The 16,818-nt window shown below is 46.8% G+C and overlaps 1 protein-coding gene across 1 annotated transcript in view; it reads right to left on the bottom strand.

The window, feature by feature from the left end:
* Positions 1 to 16,818, bottom strand: part of LOC118376135 (leucine-rich repeat-containing G-protein coupled receptor 6) — a gene marked incomplete at its 5' end in the record, with an annotated part of 55,838 nt that overhangs the window by 11,172 nt on the left and 27,848 nt on the right. Inside the window, 2 exons of the mRNA XM_052484154.1 lie at positions 1,808 to 1,888; positions 4,682 to 4,836. Coding sequence (XP_052340114.1) covers positions 1,808 to 1,888; positions 4,682 to 4,836 — 236 coding nt within the window. The remainder of the gene's footprint in view (positions 1 to 1,807; positions 1,889 to 4,681; positions 4,837 to 16,818) is intronic.

Genomic DNA, 16,818 nt, shown 5'->3' with positions numbered 1-16,818 from the left:
TAGTGTGTGTACCTGGTACAGGTGTATTAAACAGTGGTGTGTGTACCTGGTACAGGTGTATTAAACAGTGGTGTGTGTACCTGGTACAGGTGTATTAAACAGTGGTGTGTGTACCTGGTACAGGTGTATTAAACAGTGGTGTGTGTACCTGGTACAGGTGTATTAAACAGTGGTGTGTGTACATGGTACAGGTGTATTAAACAGTGGTGTGTGTACATGGTACAGGTGTATTAAACAGTGGTGTGTGTACCTGGTACAGGTGTATTAAACAGTGGTGTGTGTACCTGGTACAGGTGTATTAAACAGTGGTGTGTGTACCTGGTACAGGTGTATTAAACAGTGGTGTGTGTACCTGGTACAGGTGTATTAAACAGTGGTGTGTGTACATGGTACAGGTGTATTAAACAGTGGTGTGTGTACATGGTACAGGTGTATTAAACAGTGGTGTGTGTACATGGTACAGGTGTATTAAACAGTGGTGTGTGTACCTGGTACAGGTGTATTAAACAGAGGTGTGTGTACCTGGTACATGTGTATTAAACAGTTGTGTGTTTACCTGGTACAGGAGTATTAGGTGTGTGTACCTGGTACAGGTGTATTAAACAGAGGTGTGTGTACCTGGTACAGGTGTATTAAACAGTGGTGTGTGTACCTGGTACAGGTGTATTAAACAGTGGTGTGTGTACCTGGTACAGGTGTATTAAACAGGTGTGTGTACCTGGTACAGGAGTATTAGGTGTGTGTACCTGGTACAGGTGTATTAAACAGAGGTGTGTGTACCTGGTACAGGTGTATTAAACAGTGGTGTGTGTACCTGGTACAGGTGTATTAAACAGAGGTGTGTGTACCTGGTACAGGTGTATTAGGTGTGTGTACCTGGTACAGGTGTATTAAACAGTGGTGTGTGTACCTGGTACAGGAGTATTAGGTGTGTGTACCTGGTACAGGTGTATTAAACAGTGGTGTGTGTACATGGTACAGGTGTATTAAACAGAGGTGTGTGTACCTGGTACAGGTGTATTAGGTGTGTGTACCTGGTACAGGTGTATTAAACAGTGGTGTGTGTATCTGGTACAGGTGTATTAAACAGTGGTGTGTGTACATGGTACAGGTGTATTAAACAGAGGTGTGTGTACCTGGTACAGGTGTATTAAACAGTGGTGTGTGTACCTGGTACAGGAGTATTAGGTGTGTGTACCTGGTACAGGTGTATTAGGTGTGTGTACCTGGTACAGGTGTATTAAACAGAGGTGTGTGTACCTGGTACAGGTGTATTAAACAGTGGTGTGTGTACATGGTACAGGTGTATTAAACAGAGGTGTGTGTACCTGGTACAGGTGTATTAAACAGTGGTGTGTGTACCTGGTACAGGTGTATTAGGTGTGTGTACCTGGTACAGGTGTATTAGGTGTGTGTACCTGGTACAGGTGTATTAGGTGTGTGTACCTGGTACAGGTGTATTAGGTGTGTGTACCTGGTAAACAGTGGTGTGTGTACCTGGTACAGGTGTATTAGGTGTGTGTACCTGGTACAGGTGTATTAAACAGAGGTGTGTGTACCTGGTACAGGTGTATTAAACAGTGGTGTGTGTACATGGTACAGGTGTATTAAACAGTGGTGTGTGTACCTGGTACAGGTGTATTAAACAGAGGTGTGTGTACCTGGTACATGTGTATTAAACAGTTGTGTGTGTACCTGGTACAGGTGTATTAGGTGTGTGTACCTGGTACAGGTGTGTTAGGTGTGTGTACCTGGTACAGGTGTATTAGGTGTGTGTACCTGGTACAGGTGTATTAGGTGTGTGTACCTGGTACAGGTGAGCACTGGATGTTCGTCTGTAATTTAGATTCCTGTATCTCCATCTGGAGATCCTCCACGTCTGGGTCATCTGAATAAACAACAGAACTGTCAGGTTAGATAATGGAGTATATATAAGATAATGGAGTCTATAGATACGATAATGAAGTCTAGATAAGGTCATGGAGTATATATAAGATAATGGAGAATATATAAGATAATGGAGTCTCTATTTAAGATAATGGAGTGTGCACACATTATAATGGAGTATCTGGAAGATAATTGGTGTATATAAATGAGATAATGGAGTCAATGTATAAGATAATAGAGTCTATTTATAAGATAATGTAGTCTATAGATAACATAATGGTGTCTATATAAAAGACAATGGAGTCTAACAATAAGATAATGGAGTCTATATATAAGATAATGGAACTATAGATACGAGAAAGAAGTTGACAGATAAGATAATGGAGTTTATGTATAAGATAATGGAGTCTATATATAAGATAATGAAGTCAATAGATAAGGTAATGGAGTCTATATATAAGATAATGGACCTATATATACTTGAAAGAAGTCGACAGACAAGATAATGGAGTCTATATATAAGATAATGAAGTCAATAGATAAGGTAATGGTCACTACAGAAAAGATAATGGAGTTTAAAGATAAGATACCGGATTCTATAGATAAGGTAATGTAGTCTATAGATAAGAGAAAGAACTCGATAGATAAGATAATGAAGTCAATAGATACGATTGTGGATTCTATAGATAAGGTAATGAAGTCTATAGATAAGAGAAAGAAGTCGATAGATAAGATAATGAAGTCAATAGATAAGGTAATAAAGTCTATAGATAAGGTAATGGAGTCTATAGATAAGAGAAAGAAGTCGATAGATAAGGTAATGGAGTCAATAGATAAGGTAATGAAGTCAATAGATAAGGTAATGAAGTCAATAGATAAGGTAATGAAGTCTATAGATAAGGTAATGGAGTCTATAGATAAGGTAATGGAGTCTATAGATAAGAGAAAGAAGTCGATAGATAAGGTAATGAAGTCAATAGATAAGGTAATGAAGTCAATAGATAAGGTAATGAAGTCTATAGATAAGGTAATGGAGTCAATAGATAAGATAACGAAGTCTATAGATAAGGTAATGGAGTCCATAAAGAAGAGAAAGGAGAGTGTGTGCTGCTGTGCCAGGTATCTATGGTTAAGTAGGGCTCTGACATGTTAGAAACAGCATCTGTTTCAGACTCACAGACAGAACAATAGCCTGTTACCCTGCCCTGACCCCGAAACCCAGTGTGTGTTCTTACAGTATGTGTGCTGTGTGTGTGCGTTCTTACTGTGTGTGTGTGTAATGGTGGTGTGTGTGTGTGCGTTGTTACTGTGTGTGTACGTGCGCTGTGTGTGTGTGTAATGGTGGTGTGTGTGTGTGCGTTCTTACTGTGTTTAAAAAATAAATTATATTTAACCTTTATTTAACCAGGTAGGCTAGCTGAGAACAAGTTCTCATTTACGAACATTTGTGAACAGACAACACAGAGTTACACACATGGAGTAAACAATTAACAAGTCAATAACACAGTAGAAAAAAAGGGGAGTCTATATACATTGTGTGCAAAAGGCATGAGGAGGTAGGCGAATAAACAATTTTGCAGATTAACACTGGAGTGATAAATGATCAGATGGCCATGTACAGGTAGAGATATTGGTGTGCAAAAGAGCAGAAAAGTAAATAAATAAAAACAGTGTGGGAATGAGGTAGGTGAAAAAGGGTGAGCTATTTACCTATAGACTATGTACAGCTGCAGCATCGGTTAGCTGCTCAGATAGCAGATGTTTGCAGTTGGTGAGGGAGATAAAAGTCTCCAACTTCAGCGATTTTTGCAGTTGTTCCAGTCACAGGCAGCAGAGTACTGGACGAAAGGCGGCCAAATGAGGTGTTGGCTTTAGGGATGATCAGAGAGATACACCTGCTGGAGCGCGTGTACGGGTGGGTGTTGCCATTGTGTGCGTGACCAGTGAACTGAGATAAGGCGGAGCTTTACCTAGCATGGCCTTGTCTAAGGCACAGCATCTCAGTGCTAGAGGTGTCACTACAGACCCTGGTTTGATCCCGGGCTGTATCACAACCGGCTGTGAACGGAGTCCCATAGGGCGGCACACAATATTTACCAATAGACTATGTACAGCTGCAGCACACAGTGTGTGTGCATTCTGTGTGTCTGCGTGCGCTGTGTGTGTGTGCGTTCTTACAGTATGTGTGTGTGCGTTCTGTGTGTCTGCGTGCGCTGTGTGTGTGTGCGTTCTTACAGTATGTGTGTGTGCGTTCTGTGTGTCTGCGTGCGCTGTGTGTGTGTGCGTTCTTACAGTATGTGTGTGTGCGTTCTGTGTGTCTGCGTGCGCTGTGTGTGTGCACTGTGTGTGTGTGTGTGTGTGTGTGCGTTCTTACAGTATGTGTGTGTGTGCGCTGTGTGTGCGCTGTGTGTGTGTGTGTGTGTGTGTGTGTGTGTGTGTGTGTGTGTGTGTGTGTGTGTGTGTGTCTGTGTGTGTGTGTCTGTGTGTTCTTACCGTGTGTGTGTGTGTGTGTGTGTGTGTGTGTGTGTGTGTGTGTGTGTGTGTGTGTGTGTGTGTGTGTGTGTGTGTGTGTGTGTGTGTGTGTGTGTGTGTGTGTGTGTGTGTGCGTGTGTGTGTGTGTGTGTGTGTGTGTGCGTTCTTACAGTATGTGTGCGTGCGCTGTGTGTGTGTGTGCGTTCTTACAGTATGTGTGTGTGCGCTGTGTGTGTGTGTTCTTACAGTATGTGTGCGTGCGCTGTGTGTGTGTGTGCGTTCTTACAGTATGCGTGCGTGCGCTGTGTGTGTGGGTTCTTACAGAGTGTGTCTGTGTGGATGGGGTATAGGGCGACGGTCCTCTGGTCTAGCTCCTCCTCCTCACTGCTCTGCTCAGTCTCCGGTTGGCTGATGGGCTTATAGCTGTCACATGACCCGTAGACACAGCACTGGTACGCATACGGCATCTCTACCACCCTGAGAGAGAGAGGGAGAGAGAGAGAGAGATGAGACGTGAGAGAGAGAGATGGGAAGTGAGAGAGAGAGATGGGAAGAGAGAGAGAGGAAGATGGGAAGTGAGAGAGAGAGATGGTAAGAGAGAGAGAGAGAGAGAGAGAGAGAGAGAGAGAGAGAGAGAGAGAGAGAGAGAGAGAGAGAGAGAGAATGAGATGGGAAGAGAGAGAGAGAGATGGGAAGAGAGAGAGAGTTGGTAAGTGAGAGAGAGAGATGGTAAGAGAGAGAGAGAGATGGGGAGAGAGAGAGTGAGATGGGGAAGAGAGAGAGAGAGAGAGAGAGAGAGAGAGAGAAATGAGATGGGAAGGGAGAGAGAGAGATGGGAAGAGAGAGAGAGATGGTAAGAGAGAGAGAGTGAGATGGGAAGAGAGAGAGAGGGATGGGAAGAGAGAGAGATGGGGAGAGAGAGAGATGGGAAGAGAGCGAGAGAGATGAGAAGAGAAAGAGATGGGAAGAGAGAGAGAGAGATGGGAAGAGAGAGAGAGATGGTAAGAGAGAGAGAGAGAGAGAGAGAGAGTGAGATGGGAAGAGAGAGAGATGGGGAGAGAGAGAGATGGGGAGAGAGAGAGAGAGAGAGAGTGAGATGGGAAGAGAGAGAGAGATGAGAAGAGAGGTTATTTTCAGAAACATCTGAGGAATTTCTTTGATCAGTAGCATGCTGGTTCTTGTTAGCGTGATGAACCTCCCTGCAGGGAGCTCACCATAGTTTAAAGGGAGGGATGGAGAGATAGAGGGAGGGATGGAGAGATAGAGGGAGGGATGGAGGGATAGAGGGAGGGATGGAGAGATAGAGGGAGGGATGGGGAGATAGAGGGAGGGATGGGGAGATAGAGGGAGGGATAGAGGGAGGGATGGGGAGATAGAGGGAGGGATGGAGAGATAGAGGGAGGGATGGGGAGATAGAGGGAGGGATGGAGAGATAGAGGGAGGGATAGAGGGAGGGATGGGGAGATAGAGGGAGGGATGGAGAGATAGAGGGAGGGATGGAGAGATAGAGGGAGGGATGGAGAGATAGAGGGAGGGATGGAGAGATAGAGGGAGGGATGGGGAAATAGAGGGAGGGATGGGGAGATAGAGGGAGGGATGGAGAGATAGAGGGAGGGATGGAGAGATAGAGGGAGGGATGGGGAGATAGAGGGAGGGATGGGGAAATAGAGGGAGGGATGGGGAGATAGAGGGAGGGATGGAGAGATAGAGGGAGGGATGGAGAGATAGAGGGAGGGATGGGGAAATAGAGGGAGGGATGGGGAGATAGAGGGAGGGATAGAGGGATAGAGGGAGGGATGGAGGGATAGAGAGATAGAGGGAGGGATGGAGGGATCGAGGAAGGGATAGAGAGATAGAGGGAGGGATGGAGAGATAGAGGGAGGGATGGGGAAATAGAGGGAGGGGAGGGATGGGGAGATAGAGGGAGGGATGGAGGGATTGAGGAAGGGATAGAGAGATAGATGAAGGGATGGGAAGATAGAGGGAAGCATGGAGGAATACAGGAGTTCTCCAAGGTGTTGTTGATGTTGAATATAGAGACTGTTTTACATGTCATGTTTACATGACAGACAGAACACCTGAGGTTCTATTGGTGAGGTCAGAACACCTCAGGTTCTATTGGTGGCTGGGTCAGAACACCTCAGGTTATATTGGTGGCTGGGTCAGAACACCTCAGATTCTATTGGTGGCTTTGTCAGAACACCAGAGGTTCTGTTGGTGGTTGGGTCAGGAGAACCGAGGTTCTGTTGGTGCTGGGTCAGAACACCTCAGGTTATATTGGTGGCTGGGTCAGAACACCTCAGGTTCTATTGGTGGCTGGGTCAGGGGAACTGAGGTTCTGTTGGTGGCTGTGTCAGGAGACCTGAGGTTCTGTTGGTGGCTGGGTCAGAAGACCTGAGGTTCTGTTGGTGGCTGGGTCAGAAGACCTGAGGTTCTGTTGGTGGCTGGGTCAGAACACCTCAGGTTATATTGGTGGCTGGGTCAGAACACCTCAGGTTCTGTTGGTGGCTGGGACAGGAGATGGTTTGGAATAGTTTAAGAGTTGGGCGGTGAGAATGTTCTTCTGACAATTACTACAGGTGGTTGCTGAGACGGCTGAAACAGACGAGGTTGATAGACTAAAACCATGAGGCTGGTCCTCTTACCTCAATACTTAAACCATGATGCTGGTCCTCTTACCTCAAGATTAAAACCATGATGCTGGTCCTCTTACCTCAAGATTAAAACCATGATGCTGGTCCTCTTACCTCAAGAAGCAGACGAGGTTGATAGATTAAAACCATGAGGCTGGTCCTCTTACCTCAATAGCCGTCTTTGTTTCAAAAGATAATTGTGTAGTCTAGACCGATTTCCTAGGTTAGCTAGCCAGCTATTGTCGTTCTTTTAACTCAACGTAACGTAAACAACACTGCTAGCTAGCCAGCTAGCCCCGAACAGCAGCACTGTAGAAATTATTACACTCAACGAACGACTTGATTAGTGTAGTGTCAACAACGCAGCTACTGCCAGCTAGCCTACTTTAGCAGTACTGTATCATTTTAATCATTTTAGTCAATAGATTCTTGCTACGTAGCTTAACTTTCTGAACATTCGAGACGTGTAGTCCGCTTGTCATTCAATTTCCTTGCATTAGCGTAGCCTTTTCTGTAGCCTGTCAACTATGTGTCTGTCTATCCCTGTTCTCTCCTCTCTGCACAGACCATACAAACGCTCCACACCGCGTGGGGACCCTAACCTGGTGGTCCCAGCGCGTACGACCCACGTGGAGTTCCAGGTCTCTGGTAGCCTCTGGAACTGCCAATCTGCGGCCAACAAGGCAGAGTTCATCTCAGCCTATGCCTCCCTCCAGTCCCTTGACTTCTTGGCACTGACGGAAACATGGATCACCACAGATAACACTGCTACTCCTACTGCTCTCTCCTCGTCCGCCCACGTGTTCTCGCACACCCGAGAGCTTCTGGTCAGCGGGGTGGTGGCACCGGGATCCTCATCTCTCCCAAGTGGTCTTTCTCTCTTTCTCCCCTTACCCATCTGTCTATTGCCTCCTTTGAATTCCATGCTGTCACAGTTACCAGCCCTTTCAAGCTTAACATCCTTATCATTTATCGCCCTCCAGGTTCCCTCGGAGAGTTCATCAATGAGCTTGATGCCTTGATAAGCTCCTTTCCTGAGGACGGCTCACCTCTCACAGTTCTGGGCGACTTTAACCTCCCCACGTCTACCTTTGACTCATTCCTCTCTGCCTCCTTCTTTCCATCCTCTCCTCTTTTGACCTCACCCTCTCACCTTCCCCCTACTCACAAGGCAGGCAATACGCTTGACCTCATCTTTACTAGATGCTGTTCTTCCACTAACCTCATTGCAACTCCCCTCCAAGTCTCCGACCACTACCTTGTATCCTTTTCCCTCTCGCTCTCATCCAACACTTCCCACACTGCCCCTACTCGGATGGTATCGCGCCGTCCCAACCTTGCTCTCTCTCCCCCGCTACTCTCTCCTCTTCCATCCTATCTTCTCTTCCCTCTGCTCAAACTTTCTCCAACCTATCTCCTGATTCTGCCTCCTCAACCCTCCTCTCCTCCCTTACTGCATCCTTTGACTCCCTATGTCCCCTATCCTCCAGGCCGGCTCGATCCTCCCCTCCCGCTCCGTGGCTCGACGACTCATTGCGAGCTCACAGAACAGGGCTCCGGGCAGCCGAGCGGAAATGGAGGAAAACTCGCCTCCCTGCGGACCTGGCATCCTTTCACTCCCTCCTCTCTACATTTTCCTCCTCTGTCTCTGCTGCTAAAGCCACTTTCTACCACTCTAAATTCCAAGCATCTGCCTCTAACCCTAGGAAGCTCTTTGCCACCTTCTCCTCCCTCCTGAATCCTCCCCCTCCCTCCTCCCTCTCTGCAGATGACTTCGTCAACCATTTTGAAAAGAAGGTCGATGACATCCGATCCTCGTTTGCTAAGTCAAACGACACTGCTGGTTCTGCCCACACTGCCCTACCCTATGCTCTGACCTCTTTCTCCCCTCTCTCTCCAGATGAAATCTCGCGTCTTGTGACGGCCGGCCGCCCAACAACCTGCCCGCTTGACCCTATCCCCTCCTCTCTTCTCCAGACCATTTCCGGAGACCTTCTCCCTTACCTCACCTCGCTCATCAACTCATCCCTGACCGCTGGCTACGTCCCTCCCGTCTTCAAGAGAGCGAAGTTGCACCCCTTCTGAAAAAACCTACACTCGATCCCTCCGATGTCAACAACTACAGACCAGTATCCCTTCTCTCTTTTCTCTCCAAAACTCTTGACCGTCCTTGGCCAGCTCTACCGCTATCTCTCTCAGAATGACCTTCTTGATCCAAATCAGTCAGGTTTCAAGACTAGTCATTCAACTGAGACTGCTCTTCTCTGTATCACGGAGGCGCTCCGCACTGCTAAAGCTAACTCTCTCTCCTCTGCTCTCATCCTTCTAGACCTATCGGCTGCCTTCGATACTGTGAACCATCGGATCCTCCTCTCCACCCTCTCCCGAGTTGGGCATCTCCGGCGCGGCCCACGCTGGATTGCGTCCTACCTGACAGGTCGCTCCTACCAGGTGGCGTGGCGAGAATCTGTCTCCTCACCACGCGCTCTCACCACTGGTGTCCCCCAGGGCTCTGTTCTAGGCCCTCTCTTATTCTCGCTATACACCAAGTCACTTGGCTCTGTCATAACCTCACATGGTCTCTCCTATCATTGCTATGCAGACGACACACAATTAATCTTCTCCTTTCCCCCTTCTGATGACCAGGTGGCGAATCGCATCTCTGCATGTCTGGCAGACATATCAGTGTGGATGACGGATCACCACCTCAAGCTGAACCTCAGCAAGACGGAGCTCCTCTTCCTCCCGGGGAAGGACTGCCCGTTCCATGATCTCGCCATCACGGTTGACAACTCCATTGTGTCCTCCTCCCAGAGCGCTAGAACCTTGGCGTGATCCTGGACAACACCCTGACGTTCTCAACTAACATCAAGGCGGTGTCCCGTTCCTGTAGGTTCATGCTCTACAACATCCGCAGAGTACTGCCTCACACAGGAAGCGGCGCAGGTCCTAATCCAGGCACTTGTCATCTCCCGTCTTGATTACTGCAACTCGCTGTTGGCTGGGCTCCCTGCCTGTGCCATTAAACCCCTACAACTCATCCAGAACGCCGCAGCCCGTCTGGTGTTCAACCTTCCCAAGTTCTCTCACGTCACCCCGCTCCTCCGCTCTCTCCACTGGCTTCCAGTTGAAGCTCGCATCCGCTACAAGACCATGGTGCTCGCCTACGGAGCTGTGAGGGGAACGGCACCTCAGTACCTCCAGGCTCTGATCAGGCCCTACACCCAAACAAGGACACTGCGTTCATCCACCTCTGGCCTGCTCGCCTCCCTACCACTGAGGAAGTACAGTTCCCGCTCAGCCCAGTCAAAACTGTTCATGAATGGTGGAACAAACTCCCTCACGACGCCAGGACAGCGGAGTCAATCACCACCTTCCGGAGACACCTGAAACCCCACCTCTTCAAGGAATACCTAGGATAGGGTAAGTAGGGTAAGTAATCCTTCTCACCCCCCTTCTCACCCCCCAACAAGATTTAGATGCAAGTGGCTGTTCCACTGGTTGTCATAAGGTGTATGCACCAATTTGTAAGTCGCTCTGGATAAGAGCGTCTGCTAAATGACTTAAATGTAAATGTAAATGTAAGAAGCAAACAAGGTTTAAAGACTAAAACTTCATCCTAGGGAAGTGCTTAAGGCTGAAGTCCTCACACAGCTCAGAGGTTAGGGCTTACGGTTAAGGTCCTCTTACTTCATGCACAAACCCAAACGGAGTTTGTATATATGTTGTATAACCCTGCGGTGATCAACTTATCAACCCTGCGGTTATCAACCCTGCGGTTATCAACCTATCAACCCTGTGGTTATCAACCCTGTGGTTATCAACCCTGTGGTTATCAACCTATCAACCCTGTGGTTATCAACCTATCAACCCTGTGGTTATCAACCCTGTGGTTATCAACCTATCAACCCTGTGGTTATCAACCCTGTGGTTATCAACCTATCAACCCTGTGGTTATCAACCTATCAACCCTGTGGTTATCAACTTATCAACCCTGCGGTTATAATCCCTACAGTTATCATCCCTACAGTTATCATCCCTACAGTTATCATCCCTACAGTTATCATCCCTACAGTTAACCCTACAGTTATCATCCCTACAGTTAACCCTGCGGTTATCAACCCTGCGGTTATCAACTTATCAACCCTGCGGTTATAATCCCTACAGTTATCATCCCTGCAGTTATCATCACTACAGTTATCATCCCTACAGTTATCATCCCTACAGTTAACCCTACAGTTATCATCCCTACAGTTATCATCCCTACAGTTATCATCCCTACAGTTAACCCTACAGTTATCATCCCTACAGTTATCATCCCTACAGTTAACCCTACAGTTATCATCCCTACAGTTAACCCTACAGTTATCATCCCTACAGTTATCATCCCTACAGTTATCATCCCTACAGTTATCATCCCTACAGTTATCATCCCTACAGTTAACCCTACAGTTATCATCCCTACAGTTATCATCCCTACAGTTATCATCCCTACAGTTAACCCTACAGTTATCATCCCTACAGTTATCATCCCTACAGTTAACCCTACAGTTATCATCCCTACAGTTAACCCTACAGTTATCATCCCTACAGTTATCATCCCTACAGTTATCATCCCTACTGTTAACCCTACAGTTATCATCCCTACAGTTATCATCCCTACAGTTAACCCTACAGTTATCATCCCTACAGTTATCATCCCTACAGTTAACCCTACAGTTATCATCCCTGCAGTTAACCCTACGGTTATCATCCCTACAGTTAACCCTGCGGTTATCATCCCTACAGTTAACCCTACAGTTATCATCCCTACAGTTAACCCTACAGTTAACCCTACAGTTATAATCCCTACAGTTAACCCTGCGGTTATCATCCCTACAGTTAACCCTGCGGTTATCATCCCCACAGTTAACCCTGCGCATATCATCCCCACAGTTAACCCTGCAGATATCATCCCTGCAGTTAACCCTACGGTTATCATCCCTACAGTTAACCCTGCGGTTATCATCCCTGCAGTTAACCCTGCGGTTATCATCCCTACAGTTAACCCTGCGGTTATCATCCCTACAGTTAACCCTGCGGTTATCATCCCTACAGTTATCATCCCTACAGTTAACCCTGCAGTTATCATCCCTACAGTTAACCCTGCGGTTATCATCCCTGCAGTTAACCCTGCGGTTATCATCCCTGCAGTTAACCCTACGGTTATCATCCCTACAGTTAACCCTGCGGTTATCATCCCTACAGTTAACCCTACAGTTATCATCCCTACAGTTAACCCTACAGTTATCCCTACAGTTATCATCCCTGCGGTTATCATCCCTACAGTTAACCCTACGGTTATCATCCCTACAGTTAACCCTGCGGTTATCATCCCTACAGTTAACCCTGCGGTTATCATCCCTACAGTTAACCCTACGGTTATCATCCCTACAGTTAACCCTGCGGTTATCATCCCTACAGTTAACCCTGCGGTTATCATCCCTACAGTTAACCCTGCGGTTATCATCCCCACAGTTAACCCTGCGCATATCATCCCCACAGTTAACCCTGCAGATATCATCCCTGCAGTTAACCCTACGGTTATCATCCCTACAGTTAACCCTGCGGTTATCATCCCTGCAGTTAACCCTGCGGTTATCATCCCTACAGTTAACCCTGCGGTTATCATCCCTACAGTTAACCCTGCGGTTATCATCCCTACAGTTAACCCTGCGGTTATCATCCCTACAGTTATCATCCCTACAGTTAACCCTGCAGTTATCATCCCTACAGTTAACCCTGCGGTTATCATCCCTGCAGTTAACCCTGCGGTTATCATCCCTGCAGTTAACCCTGCGGTTATCATCCCTACAGTTAACCCTGCGGTTATCGTCCCTACATTTAACCCTGCGGTTATCATCCCTGCAGTTAACCCTGCGTTTATCATCCCTACAGTTAACCCTGCAGTTATCATCCCTACAGTTAACCCTGTGGTTATCATCCCTACAGTTAACCCTGCAGTTATCATCCCTACAGTTAACCCTGCGGATATCATCCCTACAGTTATCTTCCCTGCAGTTATCATCCCTACAGTTAACCCTGTGGTTATCATCCCTACAGTTAACCCTGTGGTTATCATCCCTACAGTTAACCCTGCGGTTATCGTCCCTGCAGTTAACCCTGCGGTTATCATCCCTGCAGTTAACATTTACATCATCCCTGCAGTTAACCCTGCGGTTATCATCCCCGCAGTTAACCCTGCGGATATCATCCCTACAGTTAACCCTGTGGATGTCATCCCTACAGTTATCTTCCCTGCAGTTATCATCCCTACAGTTAACCCTGTGGTTATCATCCCTACAGTTAACCCTGCGGTTATCATCCCTACAGTTAACCCTGCGGTTATCATCCCTACAGTTAACCCTGCGGTTATCATCCCTACAGTTAACCCTGCGGTTATCATCCCTACAGTTAACCCTGCGGATATCATCCCCACAGTTAACCCTGCGGATATCATCCCCACAGTTAACCCTGCGGATATCATCCCTACAGTTAACCCTGCGGATATCATCCCCACAGTTAACCCTGCGGTTATCATCCCTGCAGTTAACATTTACATCATCCCTGCAGTTAACCCTGCGGTTATCATCCCCGCAGTTAACCCTGCGGATATCATCCCTACAGTTAACCCTGCGGATGTCATCCCTACAGTTATCTTCCTGCAGTTATCATCCCTACAGTTAACCCTGTGGTTATCATCCCTACAGTTAACCCTGCGGTTATCATCCCTACAGTTAACCCTGCGGATATCATCCCCACAGTTAACCCTGCGGATATCATCCCCACAGTTAACCCTGCGGATATCATCCCTACAGTTAACCCTGCGGATATCATCCCCACAGTTAACCCTGCGGATATCATCCCCACAGTTAACCCTGCGGATATCATCCCCACAGTTAACCCTGCGGATATCATCCCCACAGTTAACCCTGCGGATATCATCCCCACAGTTAACCCTGCGGTTATCATCCCCACAGTTAACCCTGCGGTTATCATCCCCACAGTTAACCCTGCGGTTATCATCCCCACAGTTAACCCTGGGATATCATCCCCACAGTTAACCCTGCGGATATCATCCCCACAGTTAACCCTGCGGATATCATCCCCACAGTTAACCCTGCGGATATCATCCCTACAGTTAACCCTGCGGATATCATCCCCACAGTTAACCCTGCGGATATCATCCCCACAGTTAACCCTGCGGATATCATCCCCACAGTTAACCCTGCGGATATCATCCCCACAGTTAACCCTGGCCATATAAATACACATTATACATTGATGAATCCATGTGTAAATACAGAAACACCAAAGAGATTAGAATAACCATTCTGTCTCTTCCTTCCATTCACCATATAAACAATTGTCCCTCAATTGTTTTGAGGCACTGAGCAAACTTTAGGTTTTGTGAGGGGAACATTTTGTTTACAGTGAACACTGAGGCTGTACCCTGACAGTTTTAGACAGTAGCCAATAGGCTGTGCCCTTACAGTAGCCAATAGGCTGTTTACAGTGAACACTGAGGCTGTACCCTTACAGTTTTAGACAGTAGCCAATAGGCTGTACCCTGACAGTTTTAGACAGTAGCCAATAGGCTGTACCCTGACAGTTTAGACAGTAGCCAATAGGCTGTACCCTTACAGTTTTAGACAGTAGCCAATAGGCTGTACCCTGACAGTTTTAGACAGTAGCCAATAGGCTGTACCCTGACAGTTTAGACAGTAGCCAATAGGCTGTACCCTTACAGTTTCAGTAGCCAATAGGCTGTACCCTGACAGTTTAGACAGTAGCCAATAGGCTGTACCCTTACAGTAGCCAATAGGCTGTTTACAGTGAACACTGAGGCTGTACCCTTACAGTTTTAGACAGTAGCCAATAGGCTGTACCCTGACAGTTTTAGACAGTAGCCAATAGGCTGTACCCTTACAGTTTCAGTAGCCAATAGGCTGTACCCTGACAGTTTAGACAGTAGCCAATAGGCTGTACCCTTACAGTTTCAGTAGCCAATAGGCTGTACCCTGACAGTTTTAGACAGTAGCCAATAGGCTGTACCCTTACAGTTTCAGTAGCCAATAGGCTGTACCCTGACAGTTTAGACAGTAGCCAATAGGCTGTACCCTTACAGTTTCAGTAGCCAATAGGCTGTACCCTGACAGTTTAGACAGTAGCCAATAGGCTGTACCCTTACAGTTTTAGACAGTAGCCAATAGGCTGTACCCTTACAGTTTTAGACAGTAGCCAATAGTCTGTACCCTTACAGTTTTAGACAGTAGCCAATAGGCTGTACCCTGACAGTTTTAGACAGTAGCCAATAGGCTGTACCCTTACAGTTTCAGTAGCCAATAGGCTGTACCCTGACAGTTTAGACAGTAGCCAATAGGCTGTACCCTTACAGTTTCAGTAGCCAATAGGCTGTACCCTGACAGTTTAGACAGTAGCCAATAGGCTGTATCCTGACAGTTTTAGACAGTAGCCAATAGGCTGTACCCTGACAGTTTAGACAGTAGCCAATAGGCTGTACCCTGACAGTTTAGACAGTAGCCAATAGGCTGTACCCTGACAGTTTTAGACAGTAGCCAATAGGCTGTACCCTTACAGTTTTAGACAGTAGCCAATAGGCTGTACCCTGACAGTTTTAGACAGTAGCCAATAGGCTGTACCCTTACAGTTTCAGTAGCCAATAGGCTGTACCCTGACAGTTTAGACAGTAGCCAATAGGCTGTACCCTTACAGTTGTAGACAGTAGCCAATAGGCTGTGCCCTTACAGTTTTAGACAGTAGCCAATAGGCTGTACCCTTACAGTTTTAGACAGTAGCCAATAGGCTGAACCCTGACAGTTTAGACAGTAGCCAATAGGCTGTACCCTTACAGTTTTAGACAGTAGCCAATAGGCTGTACCCTTACAGTTTAGACAGTAGCCAATAGACTTTACCCTGACAGTTTAGACAGTAGCCAATAGGCTGTACCCTGACAGTTTAGACAGTAGCCAATAGGCTGTACCCTTACAGTTTTAGACAGTAGCCAATAGGCGGTACCCTGACAGTTTTAGACAGTAGCCAATAGGCTGTACCCTTACAGTTTTAGACAGTAGCCAATAGGCTGTACCCTTACAGTTTTAGACAGTAGCCAATAGGCTGTACCCTTACAGTTTTAGACAGTAGCCAATAGGCTGTACCCTTACAGTTTTAGACAGTAGCCAATAGGCTGTACCCTTACAGTTTTAGACAGTAGCCAATAGGCTGTACCCTTACAGTTTTAGACAGTAGCCAATAGGCTGTACCCTTACAGTTTTAGACAGTAGCCAATAGGCTGTGCCCTTACAGTTTTAGACAGTAGCCAATAGGCTGTACCCTGACAGTTTAGACAGTAGCCAATAGACTTTACCCTGACAGTTTAGACAGTAGCCAATAGGCTGTACCCTGACAGTTTAGACAGTAGCCAATAGGCTGTACCCTTACAGTTTTAGACAGTAGCCAATAGGCTGTACCCTGACAGTTTTAGACAGTAGCCAATAGGCTGTACCCTTACAGTTTTAGACAGTAGCCAATAGGCTGTACCCTTACAGTTTTAGACAGTAGCCAATAGGCTGTACCCTTACAGTTTTAGACAGTAGCCAATAGGCTGTACCCTTACAGTTTTAGACAGTAGCCAATAGGCTGTACCCTTACAGTTTTAGACAGTAGCCAATAGGCTGTACCCTTACAGTTTTAGACAGTAGCCAATAGGCTGTACCCTTACAGTTTTAGACAGTAGCCAATAGGCTGTGCCCTTACAGTTTTAGAC

The sequence above is a fragment of the Oncorhynchus keta genome, chromosome 28, assembly GCF_023373465.1.
Source record: "Oncorhynchus keta strain PuntledgeMale-10-30-2019 chromosome 28, Oket_V2, whole genome shotgun sequence".
Classification (NCBI taxonomy): Eukaryota; Metazoa; Chordata; class Actinopteri; order Salmoniformes; family Salmonidae; genus Oncorhynchus; species Oncorhynchus keta.
This window is presented reverse-complemented; position numbering and strand designations above follow the sequence as displayed.